General features: G+C 54.7%; 1 protein-coding gene, 1 long non-coding RNA gene and 1 pseudogene across 2 annotated transcripts; 1 reads left to right on the top strand and 2 right to left on the bottom strand.

The window, feature by feature from the left end:
- Positions 1 to 27,444, top strand: part of LOC128782943 (zinc finger protein 239-like) — a 138,432-nt pseudogene extending 110,988 nt beyond the window's left edge.
- Positions 9,536 to 10,251, bottom strand: LOC128782983 (uncharacterized). Its single transcript, XR_008428932.1, has 2 exons — positions 10,039 to 10,251; positions 9,536 to 9,755 (listed from the first exon to the last, which is right to left on the bottom strand). It is a non-coding gene; the product is annotated as an uncharacterized LOC128782983 (long non-coding RNA).
- LOC128782945 (olfactory receptor 14J1-like) lies at positions 11,138 to 12,379 on the bottom strand. Its single transcript, XM_053933514.1, has one exon. It carries the CDS (start codon positions 12,235 to 12,237, stop codon positions 11,266 to 11,268), a length of 972 nt encoding a protein of 323 aa, XP_053789489.1. The 5' UTR covers positions 12,238 to 12,379; the 3' UTR covers positions 11,138 to 11,265.
- Positions 27,445 to 27,571: the final 127 nt, after the last annotated feature.

Genomic DNA, 27,571 nt, shown 5'->3' on the forward strand with positions numbered 1-27,571 from the left:
CCCCAGAGTGTAGCCCCATCTGTACAAATGGACTGCCCTGATTGGAAATGTTTTGCTTGATCCAAGGGCCATTGCTCAGCAAATCCTGCTGCTGGCATTGCTGGTCAGGCTGTGTCCCTGGAGTGTAAAATTCCACCGCCCCTCGGGCTGCCCGGGTGCCCAGTCAGGCCGGGGAGATCCTCGGCTGACTGGTCCGCGGGGAGGGGCCGATGGTTCGCGGATAGCTCCACCGAAATAGACGAGAGGGCACTCGAGCAGCTGTAATCCTTGAGGGTTTATGGTCGGAATGGCAGAGGACGAGGGGAAGGTGGAGGGAGTAGGGAGACCAACACTCAAGGAGGGAGCAGACTCTGAGAGCCCTGAGGGAAGGCGGGACTGGGTATATAAGAGGGAAGGAGTGGGAGTGGTTGAGGTACAAACTATCCAATGGGGAATGGGTCAAGGGGAGGAGATAGAATGGGGTGACATATGAGGAACCAATGAGGGTACAGAGGAGGAGTGGTTATAGCAGGTGAACCAATGGGGGGGTTACAGAGAAGAACTTTCTAGAATCAGGGAGTACATCAAACATTGATTGACAACAACAAGGGAGGGTAGAACATGTGACTGACAGGTCCCTTTAGATTTCCACCGCCTCCCAAGGGAGTGCAGGGGCCCCTCCCACACTGGAGATGTTCTTGATGGCTTCCCTCTTTTCCTGGGCATGCCACTGGAGGAGCTCCAGGCCCAGATGATCTCACTGAAGGAAATCTGCCCTCGGCCCAGGGCTGCTCAGCATGGGCTCCCCCAGCCCCTCGGGGCCCCGCTGCTGCTCACAGCAGCCCCTGCCTGGCTCCTGCCTGCCCTCACCGTGGGCATCCACAGCTGCTCCTGGGCATGGAGCTCAGCCAGTGCTGGTGCCAGCTGGGCTTTGCTGGTGGTACCACCTGGACATGGGGGTGACAGCTCCATCTCTTTATGGCAACAGAAGAGCTGATTTGGGAAGCTCTCAGTCGAGGTTTACTTGAGCACTTCCAAATCATTTCCTGGCAGAAATAGAAGGCCAAACTTGCCCTTATCACAAGCAAACAGGGTGTTCCCCAACAGCAACCCGTTCTGATTCCCTTCTGTTCACCTTGGGAACAGGTATTGTGGGGCTGGCTGCATCTGTGGGAGCAATGGGGAGCGTGAGCCCGTGCTGTGCTGCACTGCTGAGCTGGCAGCACGGTGGATACGGCCAGGACGTTCTCTGTTTCCCCCAGAGCTGGGGCCTGCAGGCCCCTTGCCGCCCCTTGGCACAGGCTGTGCCACCCAACAAAGCCCAGCAGGCCGGGAGGAGAGCCCGGGGCCAGCGCAGCTGCTTGGGCAGTCGCTGCTTTGAGGGACACGGGCCAAACCCATCCCTGAGCAGCCCCTGCCAGCCCTGGCCCTCCCTACCCTGGGACAGCTCCCCCAGCCCCAGGGGACAGACTGTCGTAAAGTCTACAGCCCAGAAAGAGATTGTCCCTGTGTCCAGGTTTAGGGCAAATTTGGGAGAAAACGTCCAAAATGCCCCTCCCCCAGAAATCAAACCCACATGGCCCCTGCCCCCAGTCAGTTCGGGAAAAATTTCCTCAGAGAGAAGTGGAAAAAAACTGTTTATTTAACAGGCAAAGCACTCCCCAGCCCAAAAAATGAACAATACCAGATGACAAAACTCATTGGTTGCTCTGAAGAGATGACAGATTCAGAAAATCTCTCCAGTGGATGGTGGCTCTGTTATCAGTCCCTCTGGCACTGGGAAAGGCTGCTGCCCAGAGTAGCCCCCCGTGGGCCACAAAGTGCAAGCTCTCGGTGCTTCCCCAGGTCCCGGTCCAGAGCAGGTTCGAACGGATCCAAGAAAAGGGAAAGAAAACCAGTCGAGGGAAAACTTGGGCTGCCCCAGCTAGCTAAAGTAACTAAAAAGCAAAGGAGCGTGGTGTTCTGCCCTGTCCATGCCCAGACAGCACCGTGGAGTTCTGTGTTCCAGCAGACTGTGCAGGAGTGAGTGCAGTCTCTGATAACAAACTCTGTGCTTCTTCTTCTCCCCGCCTTTGCTCTCAGAGCCCGTCTGGAAGGCACACAATATAATATCCAGCATCAACAGAACACACGATCGGGGACGCGAGCATCGTAAGGTCACCCTAGGACACCCAGTGATTGTGCGCTGCTTCTCTTCCCTGCAGCTGCTCCCAGAAACATCCCTCACACTGCTGGAAATGCCCACACATGGTCTGATCAGTCCCTATGCTTTTCCAGTCTGCTCTCAGAAATTTTGAAACAAGTTCATCAATAAATTCCAGGTTACCTCTGTGAATTGCACACTACAGTTTCCTTCATTTTTTTCCCCAATACCTGGAAGTTCCTGTATATAGTAATGGTCTTGAGGATCTCTGATTCTTTTCAGTCATTATGTTTGTATTGAGACAGATGAAACAGCCTTCTTGCTTTTAGGTTTGGCACGTCTGGTTTTTTTTCTTAGCATGATGGTTTACTTATTATCTGCACATGAACTTATTTTTATTTATGGTTTCTTTTTGTTCCCCAAGCAATTATTTTGACAATCTGTAGTTCACTTCTTAGTTAATGTTCCATATATGAACAATTTTGACTCTCATTTTATCCGAATATAAAGATCTCAGAAAGCTGTATTTTTAATTTTGATGACACTCTCTCTCCCCACTCCCATCTTTTACAGTGATCCTTTTGGAAACATCCCTGAGGATAGGTAGAATTATTTGGGAAGTGCTTGGCTTAACCTGGGTAACAGATTATTATTTTTAGTGCTATAAACCAGCATTGCTTCAAGCTTCACAGCCACAGTCCTGATTTGTGGCTCACTGCATGGATGCCTGTCTGAATTAAAACAATGTTTGTGAGGCAGCTGAAGAGCTTAGACCTCAGAGATTAAAATTCCTGGGAGGAAGAAGAGGAAGAAAGGATAAAATCCTGTTTCAAAGGCTGTTTCTTCATTTCTAGGATGCCAGAAGTATGGTAGACTACAGCTGTCTTCAAATGTCATTTAATTACAGAAAAACCCTCTACAGGGCCAGACACCAGGACAAATTACTCGACACCTTGCCTCACAAGGCATCAACTTTAATACTAGTGAGAGGTAGACCTTAATTACAGTCTGATTCGAGCAAATCCACATTGTGTGAATGGCAAGAAGAATTTGCTTGTGAACAGATGAATATGTCCCACTCGATAATGAACAAGATTTGCCTTGACTTGGAAGAAAGTAGACATGGAAAAATGCAGTATTTGGGTTTTATCCAGTGAGAAATGGGGCAAGAAGCTGTAACAACTTAACTGTCTTACAGAACACAAGTTCTGATACTGCCAATAGGGTACCCACACAAAGGGATCATCAGGACATTCCTTTCTTTCTTAACATGGGATGGGCAGCAAAATGCTGGCATTTATCTGAACTGGAAGCTGTGTTCCTCTCCTGTTTCTCCTTGAGCACACTGTGTGTTATTTGCAGACTTCACTGCCCAGCCCATCAATCCTCTCTTGGCCATTTGCTAAACGGCACAACTGCCAAAATACAGGTGCCAGCATAATCACCCCAGCACTAATCCCACACTGCTTTGATGGAGCACAGGAGCACAGAATGGCTTGGGTTGGAAGGGACATTTAAAGGCCATCTAGTCCAATGCCCTGCAGTGAGCAGGGACACCTTTGACTAGGTCAGGTTGCTCAGAGCACAAGCTTGAATGACTGCAGGGATGGATGTCCACCTTTCTGAGCAACCTGTGCCAGGGTTTCAAAACCTACAGTGTAAAAAGTGGGTTTCTTTCATCTCGTCTGAATCAACCGTCCTTTAGATTAAAACCATTCCCCCACAGTCTGGTCACAAAAGGCCCTTACAAAAAATTCTGTCCCATCTCTTTTACCAGCCCACTTAAGGTACTGAAAGGCAGCAATCAGGTCTCCCTGGAGTCTTCTCTCTTCCAGGCTGAACACCCCAGCTCTCCCAGCCTGTCTCCAAAGCAGAAGGGTTCCAGCCCTCAGAGCATTTTGTCCCTCCTCTGGACTAGATCCAACAGAACCATGTCCTTCTTGTGCTGGGGACCCAGAGCTGGATGCAGTACTCTGTCATGGTAGAGACGGAGACAATACAAAGCAACACCCTCCATTTCCAGAAGGCTTCAAACCGTTTTTATTCTAGTATGCATGCCTTTTCGACATTCTTACAAAGCTCATAAGTTTACACTTTACTCATTGGTCACGAGAGACAAGCAAAGTGCTTATTGGAATAGGCAGTTGCAGGTTTCTCTTATTTATCCTTCTTCTTGGTTTCTGTGTCAACAACCTTGTTAGAAAATTCTTTCAGGGGTAAACATAGATCCTCATATCAAAATTCTCTTGGGCATGGCCGCAAAACAACCCCTGCTGCTTCTTCCTCCGCCTGTGTTTAGGCTGTGCTGGTGGCAGAGCCAGCCAGGTTGTGCTCTGCGTTCCAAAGGCTCTTGGAGTGGGCATGAAAAGTGCTGCGTGCACAGTGGAGACTCCTGGAAGGTGCTGGCAAGAGCGTCCTGCAGGAACAGGGCTCTGGGCTCTGGCTGGAACAGCCTGATTTTGCTGCTGTGACTCCAGGCAGGAGGTGATGCAGGTGAAGAGGCAGCAGGCAGCCTGTGTTTGTAGAGGGCCTGGGGCTGCACCTCTGAACCTCCACCTGGAAACCCACTTGGGGATTAGGAGCTACAGCTGGAGTGCCTGTCCTGAAAGGACTTGAAGTCATTCAGCCTTGCCAGCTTTTCTTAAGAGTGTCTTGGTGTTCCCCAGGAAAGCTACACGTTTGGGGAAATGCCTTTGGAGGAAAGGGGCTTGCTTCTCAAGGGAAGTGCTTCCCAGGGAGCTCCCAGTCAGGCAGGTGCAAGTGTCCCCCTTGGGCTCTCTGTGGTCCTTTCAGTCCTTGAGGCCCTTTGCGCTTGGCAGAGGGGCAGGGCAAGGGAGAAGGCTGCGAAGAGCAGGTTTGGCATCCGCCTGGACCTGCGGAGACCAACCCAAGCAGCTGCAGCATGGTGTGTTCCCCCCTTTGGACAGAGGCTTGAGCAGCAGCATCTTTGTCCAGCCACGAGCCCCAAAGCTCTCTTTGAGAGCTGTGAATTAAAAGGCCTTTACGCACACACTTTTCACATCTTCCCAGTCTGCTGGGTTTCAACTCTTGGCAATATGCATTTGCCTCTTGCTTGGTGGATGCTGCTGTGGCCCAGGGCCAGCACAGAGCTGGGCTGTGAGGGCCAGGCAGCGTGCAGAGTCTTGTTTGATCTTGGTGTGTCCCTGGCCTCAGAAAAGGCTGGGAAAGTTTGCCTCCCAAGGCATCCTGCTCATTGGCTCTCCCCGTGCATCTTGGAGAGAGCAAGGTAGGCATTTCTGGCAGCTGGGCATCAGCAGGCCTTAAAGTGGGGGTGTGTTGTGGAGCGAGCCCAGCTGAGATACCCTGAGGGGAGCCCAGTGCTCCTTGCTCCCCTGTGCTGACACGTGAGCGTTTCTCTGGTTTTGAGATGACCCTGGCTGTGTCAGGGGGTGCTACGTGGACACGAGACAGCCGGTCCCGTCCCGCTGGGTGCCAGCAGTACCTCGCAGCAGTCCTGCATCCATGTCAGGATGCTGGCCAAGAGAGGTCCTGGAAGCTGAGGCAGCTGATTTTAAGCTTGTGCAGTGCCTACAGGTCAAGGCCAACGGAGTTCCCTCAGGATACAGCAGTCCTGAGGGGTCTCCCTTATTCAAAGAAATCGGCAGACAAATGCACTGTCTGCCAAAAGCCCTTTTACTGACCTGGCAGGAGGGCAGGGGTCTGCACCCACTGGAATGTTTCTCCACCACCTATAAATTTCAGTGGGTTGATGTAGGAATTGTATCAAACATACCATCCATCTTTACACTGCTGAGGTGATTCGATAGGCAGGGGGTTAGAAATACATTGTGTCAGATTGCTGTACTTGAAGCTGATGTCCAGGCCCTGGCCAGGAGCCGTCTCCATGCCCCAAAGCAGCACAAAGTCTTCCTCATGGCTTCCCTGCACAGGGCTGACTCCACACTTGCCCTTAGTTCTTCTGGTAGACTATGGCTAAAGCTTTTTGTCAAGTCACTCTCAGGTCAAGTTAGGCCTGCCAGGTTTTTCTTATGCTAACTGGTGCTAAGTACTTAGGTAAGTCTGTGCTAATTACTTGTTTACTCATGTGAATTGCTTGTGCTTCCTTATGTCAAACAAAGGCCTCGTTTCATTGCCAAAGGTGCCTGAGGCCACCCGCTCCTTGTGGCAGCAGTTGCTTTCCTGTGGAATGTTCTACCTCCCCGAGAGTAAAGAGGGAGCTGGAGAAAGAGCTTGCCAGGCTGCTCTCCATCCTCTCCAACCAGCACTCGTGGGTCAGTGGAGAAGTCCGAGCTGAGCGCAAAGGTGCAAATGGAACAGCCGTGCACAGGAAGGCTCGGTGGGAAGGATGATCCAGGAACCACAGGCCTGGCAGCCTGAGCGTGCTCCAGGGGAAGGCCTTGGAGCAGATCCTCCTGAGTGCCATCCCACGGCACCTGCAGGGAACCAGGGCATCTGCTGGAGGGTGGGAAAGCTCTGCGGAGGGACGGGGACAGCTGGGGCTCCTGGCGGGGTGTTGAGGGATCTGTGCGGGAGTTTGGGGGGATTGGTGCTGGTGGGGTGTTGGAGAAGGAGTTGTGTGGAAGGGGAGAGGTCTAGGCTGGAATTTGAGTCAGTTGGAAGGCAGCATCTGTGCTTTGGCACAGCTTTGGTTAGGGAGGGCAGAAAGAATATCTGTGACTTTTCCTCTTCATGGTCCTGATTCTGCTGCAGGGAACAAGAGGGGAGAGCTGTACTTTACTGGCCACTTAGATATCTGTACTAGGGGAGGATTAGCCCTTTTGCCATCTGCTCATTTCTCTGGGCTACTTTTGTACCACTGAGTGGACTTTCATTTCTTGAGAGCTTTTTTCCTTAAGAGAATTAGGATATTATCATCCCTTCATAGAAAACCAAAGAATGGCCCTTGTTTTTGCCCTTTTTTTGTGTAGTCTTATGTTCTGTAAAGTGATCCTCAGTGGATGAGTTTAAAGCAAATGAGTTGCTGGTTTGAGATGGGAAGCAAAATTCCAACTCTTCACTTCCTCACGCCATCCAAATTAATTTGGGAAGTTTGCAAATATTTGGAACTACTTGAGTTGAACAATGGGAAGTAAAGCTTTCCTGAGGATTCTTACTTGCCAGATTCTTCTGTGCCTTTGCCACTAAGGTGTTTTTGTGCTGAAGGCAATAACTTCAATGAGAAAATAATTTCAGCATGGGGCAAGAGCTTCTGACAGAGACCAAGTGTTGCCAGCAGTTGCTCCAGGTGCTTCTGCCAAGAGCCCCTGCAGGCAGGAGCACAGCCCCCAATGCACGTGGGCTTTGGCTCCCTCTGGCACAGAAGCCCCCCACGGGCACAGGTCTCTGGGGCAGGAGAAGGGCACCAGCGCTGCCAGGGCTTGGGGGGTGGCAGGTCTGCTTGGGCAGGGACTCTGCCACACCTGCTGATGTCAGCGCTCCCCGGGCAGGGGGCAGTGTGTGCAGGGCCCCTTTGTGACACGGTGCTGCGTGGTCACCATGTCATGGAACGGGACAGCGTGTCCAAGGGCCCTTTGTGGCACCGGGCGACACAGGAGCTGGCAGTGACAAGACCGCGCCACAGTGCTTGGAGCACACGACAGGACAGGACGGGACAGAGCGGTGCCGTGAGGAGCCCCCGCACAGCGCACTCGTTCGTGTCTGACCCGGAGCTTTTCCCAGGCGTTATTCCTGCAGCTGACCTCGAGGCCAGAGCGTGGGACTTGGTGCCCCGGAGGCATCACCCATCCCTGCCACCGGTGCCCTCGAGGCCAGACCACAATCAATCCTTGACAGGATTCTCCTGTCCTTGTGGCAGGAGCCCTTGAGTCCAGAGTGCCAGACTTGCTGTCCTGTAGCCTTCCTGAGGCTTCTCTCTTGAAGGTGCCTTCCAGGCACGACTGCAGGACTTGCTGACTCGGAGCTTTTCCGAGGCATCTCTCCTGCAAGTAGCCACAAATCCAGTCACTGCATTCCGTGGAACATGCCTGGCTTCCTGCCCTTCTCCTACACCTGGTTTGCAAATTCATCAAGAGGATTCAGGAGGAAGAGACCAGCACCATGGGCACAGGGCTCAGAGCATACTCACACACCTTCAAAGCCAAGACCTGTGCTGCCCTGCTGGATATGCTCCTAGAGGAGGGGTTTTGCAATCCAAAGCAAATAAGCAGCCTGTGGCCAGGGCTTGAGCCTCCCAGGAATTGCTTGGCCTCCCAAGCCACGCCCGCTGGTCACTGGAAGCCTTTGAGGCCATGTCAGTGTGGTGGGAAGGGAAGCACTTCTCTGGGGAAGCTGGGGACATTCCTCCCTCTGGCAGCTTTCCAAGTCTCCCCGTGCCTTCTCCAGCTGCCCGCCATGGTGAGGTACATCCACCAGTGGCTCATGGACAATCAGTTTGCTGAGCAGAGGCTGAACAGGGCCCTGCTGGATCTCACCAAAGAACAGCCCGCTGACGTAGTAATGACGCTCCTGCGTGTGGCCCCATCCTGTGACAGGTATGGGGACACCTGCCCAGAAGGCTCAGGGCTCCCCAGCCCATCTGTACAGCCTATCCCAGGTGTCTGACCAACAGAGAGTCCCCAGGGCCCTCTGGCTGCACCCCTTCAGATTCTGGCCTGAGAAATGCCTGCAGCCTCGGGAGAGATGTGATGGGCAAGGCCCCTGTCAGTCAAAGCAGGGGCTGGTCCATTCACCCAGTACAAGCCAGCCTGCACTGTGACACACGGCAGCAGAGTGCCAGGCACAGCTGCGGGTGCTCCCCATGAACCTCAGCTCTGGGACCACTGTCTGCCCCAAGCTTCAGGGGCTGCAGTGGGAGCCCGGCTGGGCTCTGCCCTGGGGCCATCCTGCAGGGACAGCTGCAAACAGGGAGCATTCCCTTGCCACCAAGAGCCAAGCCAGGGCTGCAGGGCAGCTGCTCCAGCCCGGACTGCACTGCTGAGTGCTGTGCTCTGGGGCTGGGGCTCCCCGCACAGGGGACTGGACTGGTGTGCCAGAGGAGACAGAGAAGCTGCAGCTTCAGCCTAACTGAGGTGGGTGCATGGGCTGGGAAGAGTGGGGAGGCTCAAGGGGATTCACAGAGCTCATTGTGCTGGAAGGACAAGGAAAAGGGAGTGGGAACTCAGCAGTGAGGAGAGCTGAGGGCTGGAGAGCAGCTCTGAAGGACACTAAAATCCAACCAGACCTCTGAGACATTGCTGCTCCTCAGCCAGTGACAGGATGAGTCCCTAAGCCTGGGGCTCAGCCTTCCTCGTGGTGAGGGGCATCAAGGAAGGCAACAGTGTAATGGAGACTGCCACGGGCTGGGAACTCACTGGGGGAAAAGAGGGAGCAGTTGGGAAGTAAAAGGCAGGTGGGGGAGAGAACTGTTCAGAGAAGGGCTGAGCTACAGCTTGAGCAAGCTGCAAAATGTCATTTGGGGTCATTCCAGATTGATTTCATTTCAGAAGCTATTGAACAAGTTTAATTTTTTGGGTGGTGGCATCTTTTCCCTTGGAGGTGTACATTCTGCAAACTTGAGCTGTGTTGCTGAAATGCTCAAGCAAGGCAGTGCTGCAGGTCACACCATTTCTTCTTTGGCTGATTCTGGCCCGGTGCTGAGCTCCAGCAGAGCCCTGGCAGAGCCCAGAGCAGCCTCAGCACCCGCAGAGCCCGGCTGCAAGGAGAGAAAGCAGAAAGCGCCCGTCAGCTGAAGGCTCCTGTCCCCTTGTCCCAGCCGCCCGCGGTGCCCAGGCCATGCTGGCCGTGCCCAGAGCGGTGCCCAGAGCTGCCCATCACTGCTGCCTTTGGCAGCAGAGCAGGAGGGCAGGACATGTGCCCAGCCTGCAGCCAGCCACGGCACATCCAGCCCTCAGCAGCTGCCCGGAGCAGGATGCTCCTGTGCTCACTGCCATCTCCCCAAAGCTCTGATCCCACCATGCCAAGCAGACGGGACCCACCTGACGCCATCCACCGCTGGAAGAAAAGCTGGTCCCAAACGATGTCCTCAGCCTTCTCCAAGGGCACGGCCCATCCATGCCACAGCTGCTCCCAAGCACTTCCCTATCCAGACTGGACCCCACCTGGAACGCTTCCTCTAGAAAAACAAACAAATGATGGAGAATAGATTACAGACAAAAAGGGGAACAAGAAAAAAGGTTAAAAATCTTATCTCTGTCAGGACAAAGCTGAGTGATTTCCCTGGCGTCCCCCAGCCCTTCCTGGCCCCAGGGGCTGTGACATTTGTGCTGCCTCAGGTTCATGTCCCCACAGCACCAGCACGGGGGTGCTCCCGCCTGCTGTGTGCAATGCAAACAGGGGCTCCTGAGCCAGCGCTGCCGTGTCTGTGCCTGCAAGGATGCGGCACCTGTGTGAGCTGGGGGAGAGGCCAGGGCTGCAGAGGGGGGATGTTGTTGGCAGCTCCATGAGGACGCTCTGGGACGCTGCCCTGGGCTGTGCAGCGCACTGGGGATGGATCAGCCCCTGCTCTGCTGCTCCTTCCCGTCTCCCCCAGGGCCCTGGCAGAGCACCAGCCGTGCTGTTTGCCCCCAGCCTGCCCACGGCCAGCCTGGGGCTGCTCAAGGGGGTTTTCTGTGCTGAGCATTGGCCTGGCCGTGTTCTTGAGAGAGCCTGGGCAAGGAGCCTGGAGCCCCCAGGCCCTGGCCTGAGGCGTCAGTGCTGCCCAGCAGTGCCCATGGCCTGTCCCTGCTGCAGCCCCGGCACTGCCAGCCCCAGGACTGTGCCCGGCCCCGAGAGCACTCAGGCCCTGCAGCAACACCAGGGCCACCAGGGCAGCGGGGCAGGGCCACAGGAGCAGCACTGCCAACACCAAGTGCTGCTGCTGCTGCTGGGCACAGCTGCTGTGCCAGCACTGATCTGCCCCCAGCTCTGCACACAGACATTGCTGCTGCAGCTCCAGAGGAGGCAGCAAAAGGGCAGCTCTGTAGAAAACTCTGCTGGGAGATCCTTGAGATTCTTTAAAGCCACCGAGAGCACAGCCCCTCATTGACACAGTCTGTGCCCACAGGGAATGTGGAGAGAAACAAAATGAGAAATGGCACAAACAATGATATTTCTTTGTGGACAACATTAAAATCTAAAACAAAGAAAAAGAATGTCCAGAATGAAAACAAGAAGTATCAAAGATGACATTTATTACAAGTGATTTGCAGAAATTGGCCAGCAGTTTAATGTTCCTGGAACCATCCAGTCATCAGTCTCCACACTGCAGCCTTGAGCTCCTGGTTCCTCAGGCTGTAGATGAGGGGGTTCAGGGCTGGAGGCACCACCGAGTACAGAACTGACAGGGCCAGATCCAGGGATGGGGAGGACATGGAGGGGGGCTTCAGGTAGGCAAACGCTGCAGTGCTGAGGAACAGGGAGACAACACCCAGGTGAGGGAGGCAGGTGGAAAAGGCTTTGTGCCGTCCCTGCTCAGAGGGGATCCTCAGCACAGCCCTGAAGATCTGCACATAGGAGAAAACAATGAACACAAAACAACCAAGTGCCAAACAGGCACTTACAGCAATGAGCCCAAATTCCCTGAGATAGGATTTGGAGCAGGAGAGCTTGAGGATCTGGGGGATATCACAGAAGAACTGGCCCAGGGCATTGCCATGGCACAGGGGGAGGCAAAATGTATTGGCCGTGAGCAGCAGAGCATTGAGAAAGGCACTGGCCCAGGCAGCTGCTGCCATGTGGGCACAAGCTCTGCTGCCCAGGAGGGTCCCGTAGTGCAGGGGTTTGCAGATGGACACGTAGCGGTCGTAGCACATGATGGTCAGGAGGGAAAACTCTGATCCAAGGAAGAAGATAATCAGAAAAACCTGTGCAGCACATCCTGTATAGGAGATGGTGCTGGTGTCCCAGAGGGAATTGTGCATGGCTTTGGGGACAGTGGTGCAGATGGAGCCCAGGTCGCTGAGGGCCAGGTTGAGCAGGAAGAAGAACATGGGCGTGTGCAGGTGGTGGCCGCAGGCTACGGCGCTGATGATGAGGCCGTTGCCCAGGAGGGCAGCCAGGGAGATGCCCAGCAAGAGGCAGAAGTGCAGGAGCTGCAGCTGCCGCGTCTCTGCCAGTGCCAGCAGGAGGAAGTGGCTGATGGAGCTGCTGTTGGACATTTCTTCACTCTGGGCATCATGAAATGTTAAAAAAGGCATTGACAAGATAGGGCCAATTTCTTTGAGTCCGTCCTATGTATTTTATTTGGAATCCTTTCAAAATTCCTTTTCTTCCTGTGAGGGAACTTCACTAAACTTTCTTTTTTTTTTTTTTTTTTTTTTTTTTTTTTTTTTTTTTAATTGTTGTTTCTGCTGCTGAGTTACTGCCTGATCTTATCTTCAGCATTGCTCTCAGCCTGAACACTGGGGAGCCCAGAGGGAGAACAGGGCTCCCTGTGCAGTCAGACCTGCTGGTCCCCACACAGGTGCACTTTGCTCATTTCATCTCCTTTATTTCAGGGTGATTGAACTTAAAACATCCCTGAAAAATAAAGTGGAATTTTGACAGCTCCAATTTCAAAATAAATTTCCCTAATCACTTCTCTCCTTTTTTTTTCTTTGTTTTTGAACAGGAAGGGATAGCCAAGGTTCCTCTGCCTCTCTGCTGCCTGGAGTTGTGCTTACGGAGAGCTGTTTCTCTCTATCCAAGCCTTGTCCCTGCCAGTGTTGCTAGAGCCCATCCCTGCCCTTGGAGCTCAGCTCTGTCCCGCAGACCCCTCCCATCACAGGGCACTTCTAGGGGCATCTCCCCGGCAGCAGGGCCTTAAGGGCAGGGCAGACAAACAGCCAAGGTGCTGCTGCTGCTGTCTGTAGCTAGAGGAGGGTGAGGAGGCACTTTCTGAGGGAGATATGAGGCAGATCTGCTGATGCCCAGGGTGACAGTGCAGGAGTCTCAGTGACACAGACAAACCTGACAGCCCCTTTCCCTTCCCTTTAGGAGAAAGCTGACAGCAGCCCTGGCCATGCTGCACCATCTCCACAGCAGGAGGAACCTGCCCTGATGGGGGTCACTCCTTCCACCTCCAACTTCTCCCCTGCACAGTCCATGGGGAGCTGCCAGGCAGGCTGAGAGCTGTCCTGGCAGGTGGCACATCCCCTGGGCTGGCCAAGAGCCCTGAGGGCTGCAGGAGCTGCTCTGCAGGACAGCCCTGGGCCACCCTGGCTGCAGCCCCAGCTTCACCCCCTGCAGCTGTCCCTGGCAGCAGGAGCCCTCCTGCCCTGTCTCTCTGACGGTGCCCAGGGCAGCCCCACTCTGCAACACATCCTCCCCAAACCAGAAACGGCAGCAGAACCATCCTTACAGTCACATCAGTCCTGTCCTGGGTCAGCTTCAGGAGATCCCTGCAGCCAAAGACTGACAGTGTCAGAAGTGGTGAAGATTTTCCATGAATGAGCTCAGAATTTTCCTTCCAGCTGCTTTGAGCTGCTGTCAGCTTCACTGCCTTCAGGTGCTGGCAGGCAGCACCCTCAGCCCCGCTGGGTTGTGAGAGGAGCTGCTCCTCAGGAGAAATGTCTTTTTGAAGCTCTTCTTGGTTTGGCAGGACCTGTCTTTGTGCCAGGAGCCCAGCCCAGCTCAGCAGCACAGACACAGCACCAGGACTTTAATGACCCTCTGGGGCTTTGGTGTTGTTTACATCAGACTCAGTCCCTGAGAGAGTGTTCAAAAAACTTCTCAAGAATTAGAAGTCAGAATCAAACTCCAAAGTTTCTTGAAGTTTTAATGGGTCCCACTGAGGGACACAACTGAGAAAGTGTCCCCAGGTTCCAGGTACAGCAGAACACTGGAGGCACTGATGACAGGTGGGGACAGCAAGGGAAAGGTGTCTCTGGTGTTGAGCAAACCTGGATGTGTTTCAGGAATGCAAAGGGCCAAGGCTGAGCCCCAGCCCCTGGCAAGGCAGATCCTGTCCCTCCCTCATTGCTCAGGGCTCTTCCCGGGATGGGCACTGGCATGTGGGGATGTGCAGTGCCAAGGGCAGGACCATGGGGCGGCCCCTGCCAGGCTGCTGAGCAGGGACAAGGAGGCACTGAGGCCCCAGGGCTGCAAGGGTCACTTGTCCCCTGGTGGCCTCAGGCCCAGGGCCAGCAGCCATGGCCAAAGTGCTGCACAGGCTGGCTCTGTCAGGGCCTTGCAGCTGCTGTACATGCCTGTGCCCTCTGCAGCCCAGGCTGTCCTACGGTGTCCCTGCCCTGCGCCTCTGTCCCTGCAGGCTGTCCTCATCCCCCGGCTGCCCCACCTCGCTGGCCCCTTCCTCTGCTGACAGCTCTGCCTCCTGCCTGCCTCTGCCTGGCCACACAAAGCCTTGGGCTGCTCCAGGCTCCTTCTGGGGATGTGTTGCACCACAGCCCTGCCCTGGGAGGGAAATTCCTTTCTCCTGGTGTCCACTCTGGGCCTCCCCAGCTGCCCTTGGTGCCATTATTGCCTTCTCATGCTTTTATCCTCTCTGAAGAAAAACTCCAGCCTCTCTGAAACCACCCTTCACTCCCTCCCAGGCTACTCCTGTCTGTCCTCAGTCTCCACACCACTGAGCCCAGAGCCCACAGCCTCTACCTGCTGGATATATGATGAGGCCTCCAAACCCCATCTTGGGAGATTTTTGGGTCTTCTCCAAGGTCTATGAAAACGGAAACTGTGATCAAAGTTATTTTCTCCCAAAACTTGCATGGACAGAAAAAGGGTCAATGTCTCTAAACTGAATGAAGGTCAATTTTCATTTGTTAGAAGGACGAAATATTTTACAATTATGAGTGGCACAAAACTGCAACTGTTTTTCCAGAGAAATGGATACCCCATCCCAGGAATGCTCCAAGATCAGGAGCTTTGTGCAACCTGACCCAGTGAAATCCCCTCCCAAAGAATGGAACTCCTGTTGTGTGGGTTCTCTGATGTGCTAGGTGACCTCACAACACTTCTGGCCAGAATGTCTGCTGAGGGCAGCCAGGCTGCTGCAGGGGCTGTGACCTCACAGCCATCACCATTGCAGCCCTGTCCCCTGGGCCTGGCTCTCCCCTTTTCTCTGCCCCTGCCTTGTCTCTGCTGGCACAAAGAGTTTTGTCATTAATATCTTGTCCCCAAGGTGCTGGGGCCAATGGCTTCCCCGTCAGGCTCCTGGAGCAGAAGTGGCTTTCCAGAGCCCAGCCAGAAATGAGCCCTGAGGCAGCAGCTCTGCAGTGCTGGCCACCAGGCCGGCTTGCCAAGGGAGGCTTCTGGCCATGCCCTGCAAGCAGCTGCTGCTGCCAAGGTGCCTTTGGTGCCTCAGGCTCTCCCTGGCACAGCTCCCAGCACGGCCCCTTGTTCCCGGGGCCTTCCCTGGGCTGGGGCTGGCCTGGGGCTTTTCCTGCAGCGGGACCTGCCCTGCTCCTGGCACAGGAAAGGCAGTTCCTGCTGGAGCAGGAGGCTCTGCCTGCAATGGGCTCAAACCACTCCAGCAAGGCCCTGCTTACTTCAAAATTGCTCCCTAGAGCAGAATATTCTAATAATTGTTATAGCTCCTGTAATGTGGAGTAAATAACTGTGGTAAAGATCTTTCTTCTAATCATGATCAGAAACAATCAGAGCTTTGTTTATGTAAATATATCTGGTATTCCATCGTTAATCCTGTGGGACAAATTGCATTAAGGTTCAATTCCACCTGTCCAATCTTTTACACCTTTGACAACATCTGGGGCTGGGATTGGATCCAATCACTCCCAGTCTCCTCTCTTAGGAGGAATTTTAGAAGTCTTGGGGTGCTGCAGGTGTTTGAGGATCCATGGTGGCTGCTGGGTGTCATTTCTCCACCTCATGACTCAGCAGGAGTTCCTCCAATAAAGAAATAAAGCTTTTGCCTGAAGCTCCCACTCTGCCCATGTCAGGAACCCCTGTGAGTGTCTGTCACATCCCAGCTCTTTGGCAGCCTGGGGACTCCTGGGATGTCACCGTGGAGCCCCCGTGAGTGCCTGTGACAGATCGGTGCCTTTGCAGCCCAAGGTGCCCTGGGATGTCACCATGGAATGGCTGTGACTGCCTCTGACCACACGGCTCTTTACCATCCCCAGAAACCCCTGGGAGGTCTCCATGGAGCCCCTGTCTCTGCCTGTGACATTCCAGCTCTTGAACAGCCTGGAAACTCTTGGAAAGTCCCCTTGGAACCCCTCTGAGGGCCTGTGACAAATCTGATTCTTAGCAGGCAAACATCAGGAGGAACCCCTGTTGCTGTGGTCAGTTTCCATGGCAACCCTCACCAACCCCTGTTGCTATGGACAGTTTCCATGGCAACCATCCCCATCCCCTGTTGCTATGGTCAGTCCCTGGGCAGCTCCATGGAGACCCCATCCAGGGGTGGTTGCCATGGACACCAGCTCAGGCCTGGGGCCAGAACCCGTTGCCATGGCAACCATTGGCAGTTCCATCCCCAGGGTCATGGGATCCCAGAGCCACAGAATTGGCTGAGCTGGGAGGGACCCATCAGGATCCTCGAGTCCAACTGCTGGCCCTGCACAGGACACCCCAACAATGCCAGCCTGGGCCTGGCAGCGCTGTCCAAACGCTGCTGGAGCTCAGAGAGCCCTGGAGCTGTGACCCTTCCCTGGGCAGCCTGGGCAGTGCCCCAGCAGCCTCTGGGCAAAAACCTTTTCCTGAGATCCAACCCGAGCCTGCCCCGACTCAGCTGCAGCCGCTCCCTCCACTCCTGTCCCTGGGCACCAGAGTGAAGAGGTTCCCACAGCCCCAGCCAGGGACCCGCTCCCAAGGCTGCTGCCGTGGCCACCAGGGCTGGCACCAGCTGGGATGCTCGGTTTCCACGGGCCGGGGTTCAGGAATGGGATTCCCCAATTTCCTGCTCCCGCTAAAACCGCGCTGCCGCTCGCTGCCCTCCCCCCTCCCATGGAAAGCACAAAAGGCAAAGATCCCGGGCTGGGATAAGAACAATTTACTGGAAACAGCAACGAGACAAGGAACAAACAGGAACAGAAACAATACTGATAACAGAATGGATAAGAAAAAATATTTACAGGGAAAATTACATCACCATTGACTGGTTCTTCCTGACCACGTATTTCCTCCTGCCTAGAAAGGACACCCTTCTCCTCAGGGAGTGTCGCCTTCTGCTGAGAAGGCGGGCGACCTGGTATCAAGACACAGCACGGCAACCCGGCCTCGCCCGGGTCACTCGGGCCACTGACATGCACAGACACCAATGTGGTGGATGGTCAAATGTCCTTTATTATCTCATCTCGGGAGGTTAAATAGTCAAGGGGGTTCTACTACGTCAAAGGGGGACGGTGGGTCCGGCTAGGGTTAGTAAGGAGTGGTAAACTACTGGAGTTAGGAGGGGCTGCATGCTTCAGGGGTGATTGATTACCTATAGCAGGAAGAGGGGGGAAGGGTCTTGCTTTCTGTCACATCCCGAGATTTTCCGTTCGCCTGTCCCTATCTACCACATCTCCCCCCCCCTTTTTTACTAATGAATGAGGTAGTTATAAACATAGGCACTAAGGTGAGGTACAAAGTTATAATATGATAAGGGAAAAGGGGTTTTTGGTAAACCTGAGTAATCTTCGCAAGGGAAGTTTAAAGAACCTTTGCGACTGGCAGTGTCCTCAGTTTTTGGTTCACAGCATTTGTTGCTGGCCTATAAACAGGATGTTGGCCCGTTCTAGGCGAGCTTGAACAAATGAGACCAGCTTGTTTAGCAGGCATGGTCCGAATGTGAAGGTTAGAAGCAGTATCGCTAGCGGACCTACTAGGGTGGAAATTAGAGTGGTAAGCCATGGCGATTGATTGAACCAGGACTCGAACCAGCTCTGTTGGGTTTCCCTGTCTTTCTTTCTTTGAGCCAGTCTATCTCGGAGTTCTGCCATGGAGTCTTTAACGACTCCTGTGTGGTCCGCATAGAAGCAGCACTCCTCCTTCAAGGCGGCACACAGACCTCCTTGTTGCATGAACAAGAGGTCCAGTCCTCGCCTGTTCTGTAAGACCACTTCCGAAAGTGAGGAGACTGATTTCTCTAGAAAGGAGATGGATTTCTCGATCCTCTGCAGGTCCTCATCGATGGTCATTTGCAGCTGAGCAAGCCCTTGGTGTCGGGTCGCGAGGGCCGAGACACCTGTGGCTGTGCCAGCTGCTCCCAGGCCGAGCAGCATTGCGATAGTCACTCCTGTTATTATTTCTCTTTTGTGGAGTCGGCCGGGCTCCTCAAAGATGTGGTATACCTCCTCGTCTGAGTGGTACAGGACCCTAGGAACAATCAGAACTTGGACACAGAAGTTGATAGTGTCATTGAGCTTGGCAAGGAGCACACAAGGACTCACCCCAGATCTCTGACAAACCCACATCCCAGATGTGGATGGGACCGCCCACTTGTTGACCTTTCTGTTGGGCTTGACGACTTCGGTGCAGAAGTTGCCTTTCTGCTTTGCCAAGGCTGCATTGCCAAAGCATTTGCCCTGGCCTGTGACTTGACTCAGGGTGATTCCTCTATGGGGAGTGTCCCATATGCACTGGTGAGTCGGGACCGGGCGTGTGAGTACGGCTGAGCCGAGCCTCGGCTGTGGAGTAACTGAAGGGGGTGTTTAGAGCGACTCCTTCGTAGAAAGGAGGTTTAACATTGTAACAAAGCCAGCAGGAATTGGTTAGGTTCGGGTTGGATTCGTTCAAGGATAGAAAGGTAGCCTCTAGCATGCGGAAGATTGGGTCTGAGTCCGACTCGGCTAAGCGGCCTATTTGGAAGGCGTCTGCATGGCCGGTCGGGATATCAGTGGCCTTTGTGGGTAGTGGTTTGGGATGGGTTTCCCCCTTTCAGCACGTCCTTAATAACCTTATTGGGTCCTACCGGTCGGGGTGCCGGTGGTTGGAGCCTGATAATTCGCACATTCACCCACTCTTTTGGCCCCTTGAGGACTACCGTCCACGTTCTGCCTGTGGCTCAACTAGGGTGTTCTGGCTGCAGGACCGTCATGTTATAGTCTGTGCACTTCCGATGTTCGGGTTGTGTATGATAGTTGTCATAGACCCCTCCCTTGAAGGCGGGCTTTTTACAGCCGGTAGGTGCCCAGGTAAACTGCAAGAATCTATCAGGCTCTTGCGGTTCCCACCCTTCTCCCGATGGTCTGGCATCTGTGACAATGGTTTCACAGCCCCAGTGTCCGCAATATCCCCACCCCGGGTAGTTACAGTACTTCTTCCCAGAGTTGGAGGCTGGACACCAGTAGGACAGGTACATGTGCATGATGTGTGGGTGCTGGGGTCGTAGCTTTGGTCGTCCTGGAAACAGGTCGGCGATGTGGAACACGAAGGATGGGGTGCCTGCTGTGGTGATTTCTTTGAACACCTTGTCACTTGAAAGATGCTGCATGACCCACCTGAATGGCTGATGGGGGTGATAGTCTGGGTGGGCTCGCCCCTCGGCGATGAGTCCTAATAGCAAGATTGCACAAAGCCACCGTTGCTGTCTGGGTCTCACCGGTGTAGGACTCTTGGGCGCTGTCCGGCGTTTTGGTGGTTCGTCGCTTTCCTCTGGAACCGGGGTGTACGCGTTACGGGGACGACCCACGAGCATGTCCTGTAAATAGAAACTCGCAATTTTTGTTAGTCTCATTCTGAAGGTCTGGCTTGATTGACTTAAGTGGGCACCACCTGATCTTGCCCTCTTTTTTAACCGCCGCATACCCCCGTCCCATGAGCACCAGTCTCCAGCCCCGTTCCCATTCGCCCAGCTCGTTTTTGATTACGACCTGCGGGCCCTCCTCTAGGGCTCGAGTGACCCAGTGCTTTCGAACAGGACTGTCTGCCTCATCTCCTCTAGGGAACTGATTCAGTGCTAGCAAAGCTGTTGCCAGTATACGCGCTTGGTCTCCTGGGGGAACGGAATTGGCAAAGCCCTCTGCCTTTGCCAATACTTCTAACTTGGCTTTCAGGGTCTGGTTCGCTCGCTCAACTATGGCCTGCCCGGTGCTGTTATACGGGATACCTTGCGCTAAAGTGATGCCCCATTTCGAGGCGAATTCTTGCACTGGTTTAGAGATGAAATTGGAACCGTTGTCAGTTTTAATTTACTTGGGGATACCAAGCCATGCCATAGCTGTCAGCCAGTGCTGAATTGTGGCCTTAGAGTTAGCTTTGGGGTGCTGTGTGACTACGATCGCTCCGCTGTAAGTGTCCACTGTCACTGCAAGCCATGCTCGGGGCTTCAGCAGTTGACATAAAGTGAAGTCCGACTGCCAGATTTCTGAGGCCCTGAGACCTCTTGGGTTGACCCCACTGGGCCATAGGGGCGACTTCTGGCAGTGAGGGCAAGTGGCCACTATATGTTTTGCGTCCGCTGTCGAGATCCCGCATCTCTTCACCAGTGCTTTTGCTCTGATGTGGAGCGACTCGTGCAGCTGCCGAGCTTCCTGCAGTGTCTACACTCCCTTCGCTGCGGCGTCCGCTCTGTCATTGCCAGTCTGGAAGAAGCCTTTGACTAGGTTGTGGCTGTTGACGTGAATGACAGACACGGTGCCCCGTCGCGAGGAGAGCGCCTCTTCAAGCATTGAGGCCGCTGCAGATGTTGACACGCCCGGTCCCGACATGGCCAGGCAAAGCCTTGCCACAAATATAGAGTCCGTTACGATGTTGAGGTGTTCGTCTTGGAAGAGTCCGCACGCCAAGACCACTGCTGCTGCTTCCAGTTGTTGCACTGACAGTGTGGGGTCACTTGTTTTGACGCAATGCCATTGTTCTCCTGCCCGCCACACTGCCACCGCAGTAGAGGTCGTGGAGGAAGCGTCTGTGAAGACCGTCGGTCCCGGCTGCGGTCGGTCCATGACCTTTGGCGGCAGGTCTATGTCGACAATGGTCAGTAGTTGAGTCCAAGGTGGTCTGGTAGCGTAGGAGATCTCTCCCCTGAAGCCTGTGAGCGCAAGGGCCAGGTGCTCCGATATCGCGGTCGACTCCATGGTCAGTCACTTGCGGGAGGGAAGGTGGATTCTTGCCGGCTCGGTTCCCAGGTGTCTCAGGGCGAGTCTCCTGCCTTTCATGATGAGGTTGCGACACATTCAACTCCCGGGCAAAATGCACGAGCTGGTCTTCCGAGGACCACCCATTGGATCGGCTGGGACTTTTCGGAAGGTCCTTGGGCCAGTGCTCCCACTCCTCCCTTTTGTGTGAAGTGGACGTATAGATCGAGCGGCGCGCCTGGGTTCCACCTGGCAAGTGTGCCAGTAGACATCTGATGCTCGATGAAGTCGAGGGAGCTCGCTGCTTGTGGCGTCAGCTTCTTGGGGTCCCAGGAGTGCTTTCCTTTCGGGAGGTCGTATAAGGGGTCCATGACCTCGGGCAGAATTAGGATGATGTTGCAGAGCCACTGGAGAGATGCCACAAGGCGCTGCATGTCATGGAGTGTCTTGATGTCTCGGCGGACCTTCACCTTGGGGGGTGTCACGTAGGAGTTCGTGATCCCCACTCCCAGGAAGGTCATGCAGGGTCCTCTCTTGATCTTCGTGTTCACAATCTCAAAGCCATTGGCCTGGAGAGTTTGCGTGATTGCGGACACTAAGTGATCCACTTGGCTTGCTGATGGTGCGGCGACGAGGATGTCGTCCATGTATTGAATGATGGTCGCAGTGGGGTAGGAGTGTCGGACTGGTGTCAGTACTCTGTCCACGGTGATCTGGCATATGGTCGGGCTGTCCACGAGACCTTGCGGTAACACCTTCCATTGGTGGCGGAGGTTGGGTCGCTCGCCGTTTGGGAACACGACGGAAAAGGCGAACCGTTCCTTGTCCTCAGTGTGCAGGGGTATTGAAAAGAAGCAGTCCTTGATGTCCCGCACTGCGCATGGCTGCCCTTTGGGGATGGCTGAGTTCGTGGGCAGCAGTGTCTGAACTGGACCCATGGGTTGGATTGTCTTGTTCACTTCTCTCAGGTCATGGATGAGGCGATAGCCTTCTCCAGACCTTTTGGGGATTACAAATACAGGGGTGTTCCACGGGCTGGTGGAGGGCTCTATGTGACCCTTTTGCAGTTCGCAGTTGACCAGTTCCAGCAAGGCTGCCATTCGAGGCTTTGACAGGGGTCACTACTCGACCCATATGGGGTCTGATGATTTCAAAGTCAGTTTGATCGGCAGCGGTGGGTGTACGGCAGTGGCCCTCAGGATAAATTTGTGATCCTGATCCCTAACATAGCAAGGATGTCCCTTCCTATCAAGGGTGGAGAGTTTTGCAAAATGTAGGGGTAGATTACCACTGTCTGTTCCAGTCCCTTTTTTGTGTGAAGTGTTATAGCCACCAACTGGGTGCTTTTCCACGCCTGGGATGGCCCTCCCACTCCGTTCACTGGGGGGACCTCTTTGCATTGCCAATGCTGAGGCCAAAGCGCTTGGGGAAAAACCGAGCAGTCTGATCCCGTGTCCGCCCAGAACTGAAGCCCTATGACGTGGGGATCCTGACTGCCATAAAGGCGGCATGTCCCCCACACCATCAGGGGCTCCTTCTCTATTTTCATGGCCAAGGCCACCCAGGGGTCCCACTCTGGGGCGTCCCCTGCTGGCCCTGTGGCACAGGCGCGGCTTGTGGCGGTGGTGGATACGAAGGTGCCACTGGCGGCGCTGTAAAGCTCTGCGATTGTGTTGCTGGTGGGGGTGCGAGGCTGGCTGCCTCCTGTGGGGGCATGGGGTATGAGGGCCCCCCACCCCACTGGGGGTTGGCATAGATGGGCCGCTTTGCATTCACAGCGGGAGGAGGCTGAGTGCGGCCAGTGCGCCCCCTCCCTTTCCCGTTTCCCTGGGGCCGGGACCTGCAGTCCTTAGCAAAATGCCCCTTCTTCCCACAGCTCCAGCAGGGCCCTCTCAGGCGTGCTTGGGGTGGGGGCACCGCCGCAGACTGCTGTGCCGGCTGGGGACAGCTCACTGCGATGTGGCCTGCCTGACCACATTTGAAGCATGCCATTGCACTGGTTAGGGTGTGGACGGCTGCTTGAATGGGTGTTAGGTGCTCCTCTCTTACGACATGTCTGATCATGTCGGCCAGGCTGGCTCTGGCTGGTAGGGAGCGCAAAATGTCCTTGGTGACGGAGTTGCACTGCTGGCGCAAGCAGTCCGCCACCACGGGGCCCTTTGCCTCCGCAGGCAGGGTAGAGGAGTCTACTGCCGTTTGCAGGCGGTCTACGAACTGCATGAAGCTTTCGCTCTCTGCCTGCCTTATGGTGGACCACGGCGATGGCTTGGCCACAACCAGAGAGGCAGCATGAGTAGTGGCCCTGACTTCCTCGGCCCGCATTTGTGTGGCTTGTTGCTGAGGTGTAATCATCTCATCATGTTTTCCCATCGGCCTAGATAAACTCGAACTGTGCAGTGGTTGCCCTGCCCCAGAAGCTTGGGCTAGCTCTTTTGTACAATTATCTTCCCATTCCTGCTTAAACACGATCATTCCCGTACCACCGAGTATCATGCAACTTATTTGTTTGATATCAAAGGGGAGCAAGTCGTCATTGCCAAAAAGGTGGAGACCATGGCTGAGTTAATCCCTTTCTATGAAATCGCTTTGACAATTGCCTGTATATCTTTGGGGTTTACCGGAGTATATATCCTTTGTTGGTTCCCCTCTGGCCCGGTGATCCTCACCAGGAAAGCTTGAACTGCGGCTGAGGGGGCCCATTCAGCACAAGCTATTTTTATTTTTCCCCAGTCAGTGAACTGGGCTGGTTCGTGTTGTGATTGCCTTTCGGTGTGGCTTAAGGCTTTATTCATTTTTGTTTTAAACCGCGTTAGCTCCGCTCTCTCCGTTTCTGAGTCCCAGTCGGCTTCCGTCAGCTCTCCCGAGCTGGCGGAGCTGCTGTCGCCGGACTCAGAGCTGGAAGTCGAATGCCAGAGCACTTCTGGGCTTTGGTGCCTTTTTGTGCAGCTCCGGCCCCACCCCTCCCTTCGGGGGTGGTGCCGCTCCCGCCCCCTGGGCTTGCCCTGTCTCCCGCAGGGGGAGGTCTCTCCCTTAAATGGTAGCAGCGTTGAGCGCGGCTCCCGATTGGGCATGCGCTCTCTGCCGCTCTCCTTCTCTTTTTCCCGCGGATGCACATTAGCAAAAACCCGCGACTCTGGGCTCTTCCCGCCGAGAGCGTCTCCGCCTTGGCCGCTGGCGCCATGTTCGGTTGGGTAGGGCGGCGGCACTGCCCGCGTTTCCTCCCGAGCCGCGTTTTCTGCATCTCTGTCTTCCTTCGCCAGTTCCTCCCAAAAGGACTGCGCGCGCTGCTGCGCCCCCGGTGCCGAATCGCTGATCGGCAGCGAAGGGACGGGTGGGGAACCCGCGGATTTTTGGGAAGGTTCCGCGGGGGGGTTTGGACTCTGGCTCAGGGAGGGGGGAAACGTGCCCAGCCCCTGGATCCCCGCTCTCAGGCAAACTGCTTTCGGGGGTGGTTTGCGTTGCCGCCCCTATCCCCAGCTTGGGTGTAGCTAATAAACATGTGCGCGCGGCGCTCCATGTTTCCTGTTCTTCAAGCGCTCTGCGTAGGGCTTGTTCGACTTTACCCCATGCATTGAGGCTTTTCCCGCTGCCTGAGGTCTTGGTATCCTCAGCCAGCGCAGCCGTGCATTTCTCCCACACCTCCGGATCTAATATTTCCACAGGACGTTCAATCGCCCCAAGCTCTAGGAACCTCGCAATAGCAAGATAAAAATCCTTGAGCCTGAACTTAATTCCCCACTGCTTATGAACTGAACTCACGACCTTCGCGATGGCCTCCATGACGATCGCTGGTCCGGGGTCGTCTCGCGCGCCGAGAGTCGGTCCTGCCGCTCCGGCCGCTGTTTCTCGTCCAGGCGATACCCACTACCCGAGAGAGTTTCTCCTTCCCAGGTTTCGGCACCACTTTGTTGCCTTCTGCTGGGAAGGCGGGCGACCTGGTTTCAAGACACAGCACGGCAACCCGGCCTCGCCCGGGTCACTCGGGCCACTGACATGCACCGACACCAATGTGGTGGATGGTCAAATGGCCTTTATTATCTTATCTCGTGAGGTTAAATAGTCAAGGGGGCTTACTACGTCAAAGGGGGTGGGTCCGGCTAGAGTTAGTAAGGAGTGGAAAACTACTGGGGTTAGGAGGGGCTACTTGTCTAAGGGGTGATTGATTACCTGTCGCAGGGTGAGGGGGGAAGGGTCTTGCTTTCCGTCACATCCCGAAATCTTCCGTTCACCTGTCCCTATCTATCACAGGAACCATGCTGTTGTCAAAGGCACTTGGGGTCAGACAACTGTGCCTAAACTCACAGCGCCCAAAAAATGCTGTAATCTGGTTAATAAAATTGTTAGAGAGACGCCTCTGCCCCAATTAAGGTGCTAATGAGACCAAATCCCAAGTGGATTTTATTGAACAGGAACTGTGATATAGAGAGAGAGAGGAAAGAAAGAGCAAAGGGGGGGGAGCAAGGGAGTGACAGGGACAGAGACCTCCCCTGCAGCAGGGCAAGTGTGACATTGTCCCCTGTGTGCGGGGCCTTCCCAGGGTGGGGGTTTTACACCTGAGCCAGTTTGGGTAAGGGGCGTGGTGTTCACCCCCAACCCGAGCAGGGATTGCCTCACTGTTTCAGGTGACAATGTAAGATGTAACCAAAGGTGTGTTTTCAGTCACCATCTTCATGAACTGTGATAAACAGGTGGGGCAGTGTTCTTTATCTCTGCCATGACTCAGCCCTGATAACGCCCTCCAGGGGCCATCTTCTGTTAATGGGCCATTGAGTGTCACTGCAGGGCTGATAAAATTACATCATCCCATTGTGGGATGCTCCGCCCAGGGGGAGGAACCAAGCATTCCTGCCTGCATATAATCTCACCCTTGCAACACCAGGAGCACTTTGCCTACTGGATTTCTAGAGGACAAGAGCTCCATAAGCACCACTGGACCTTCAGAGGAAGACCAGACCCTTCTACAGGATCCCTGCTTTGACAGAATCACGTTCATCACTCCAACAGGACTGCAGCCACCATTTCATCAGACTGCTACCACCACCCTGCCCAACGTGGTGTCAGGTTATATCCTGACTCGGTCAGATTAAGCCAGTGTTTCTGGATCATTGCCTTGATCCTAACTTTCTCATTAAATTATAATTCCGGCATAAATTCTCCCCCTGCTTTGCTCCAAACCAGTACAAAACTCAATGTGTGCACCATTTGTTTTCTTCCCAGAACAGAATTTCCCATCCCCAAACCTTTGCCAGATAGAGGAGGAGGCTGCAAGGACTATGAAGGAGCCCTGGGACACCCAGGCAGGTGAGGAGGAAGTCAGTGCCATTTCCCCCTCTCCCCTGCTCCATCTCCCGCATCCTCCATGCCCCCTGGCTGCAGAACAACCCCGCTGCCGATGCCGTCCTGCTGGGGACGCACTGGGGGGATATCCTTCCCCTTCCCTCTGGCACGGAGGCAAATCCCATCCTCTCCTTGTCCTTCCTGCCCCAGAGGAGGAGATGAGGATGAAGATTAGGGAGGACAAATTCCCACAGCAGAACCTTGTGGAAGAGGCCGTTTTGAGCAGCTTCATGGTGCCAGAATCCAACTGGGATGAAAATCCCTGGGGATCCGACAGAAGGAGGGGCTCCAAGCCCAGCCCAGGGTGCTCCGAGGAGGAAAGACCCACCCTGGGCCAGGAAGGTGGACAGAGCTCCAGGCAGAACTCGGAGTTGGTGGTCCATGAGCAGGTTCACCATGCGGAGAAGCCCTAAAAGTGCTTGGAGTGTGGGAAGAGCTTCAGGAAGAGCAACAATCTGAAACGACACCAGATGATCCACACCGCAGAATGGCCCTTCAAGTGTGGGGTGTGTGGGAAGGGCTTCAGCTGCAAATTTGCACTTGTCGTCCACCAACGCATCCACACTGGGGAGAGACCCTACGAGTGTGGGGAATGTGGGAAGAGCTTCAGCCGAAGGTCCCACTTGATCCGCCACCAGAACATCCACACTGGGGAAAGGCCATACAAATGTGGGGAATGTGGGATGAGCTTCAGCCGAAGGTCCCACTTGATCCGCCACCAGAGGATCCACACTGGGGAAAAGCCATACAACTGTGGGGAATGTGGGAAGGGCTTCAGCCGAAGGTCCCAACTGATCATCCACCAAATGGTTCACACTGTGGAGAGGCCCTATGAGTGTCCCCAGTGTCAGAAGAGGTTTCTGACCAGCTCAGATCTCTTCCTGCACCAGCAGATTCACACTGAGGAGAGGCCCTTCCTCTGCCCTGACTGCGGGAAGGGCTTCAAGCACAACTCCCACCTCATCAGGCACCGGCGCATTCACACTGGGGAGAGGCCCTACGAGTGTCCCCAGTGTGGGAAGAGCTTCACCCAGAGCTCTGCCTTGACCCGACACCAGCGGACCCACCAGTAGGGGAAGCCCTGCAAGTGCCCCAACTGCAGGAAGAGCTTTGTGCACTGCTCCAAATCCATCCCCCATGGGAGGACCCACGTTGGTCAGAGCCCCGGTGACCCACATTCCCTGTGATACACAGAGGGAAGACACCTGGCTGGTTATCCTTTTGGTTTGGCCCTAATATT

Source organism: Vidua chalybeata (assembly GCF_026979565.1).
Source record: "Vidua chalybeata isolate OUT-0048 chromosome W unlocalized genomic scaffold, bVidCha1 merged haplotype SUPER_W_unloc_5, whole genome shotgun sequence".
Lineage (NCBI taxonomy): Eukaryota > Metazoa > Chordata > Aves > Passeriformes > Viduidae > Vidua > Vidua chalybeata.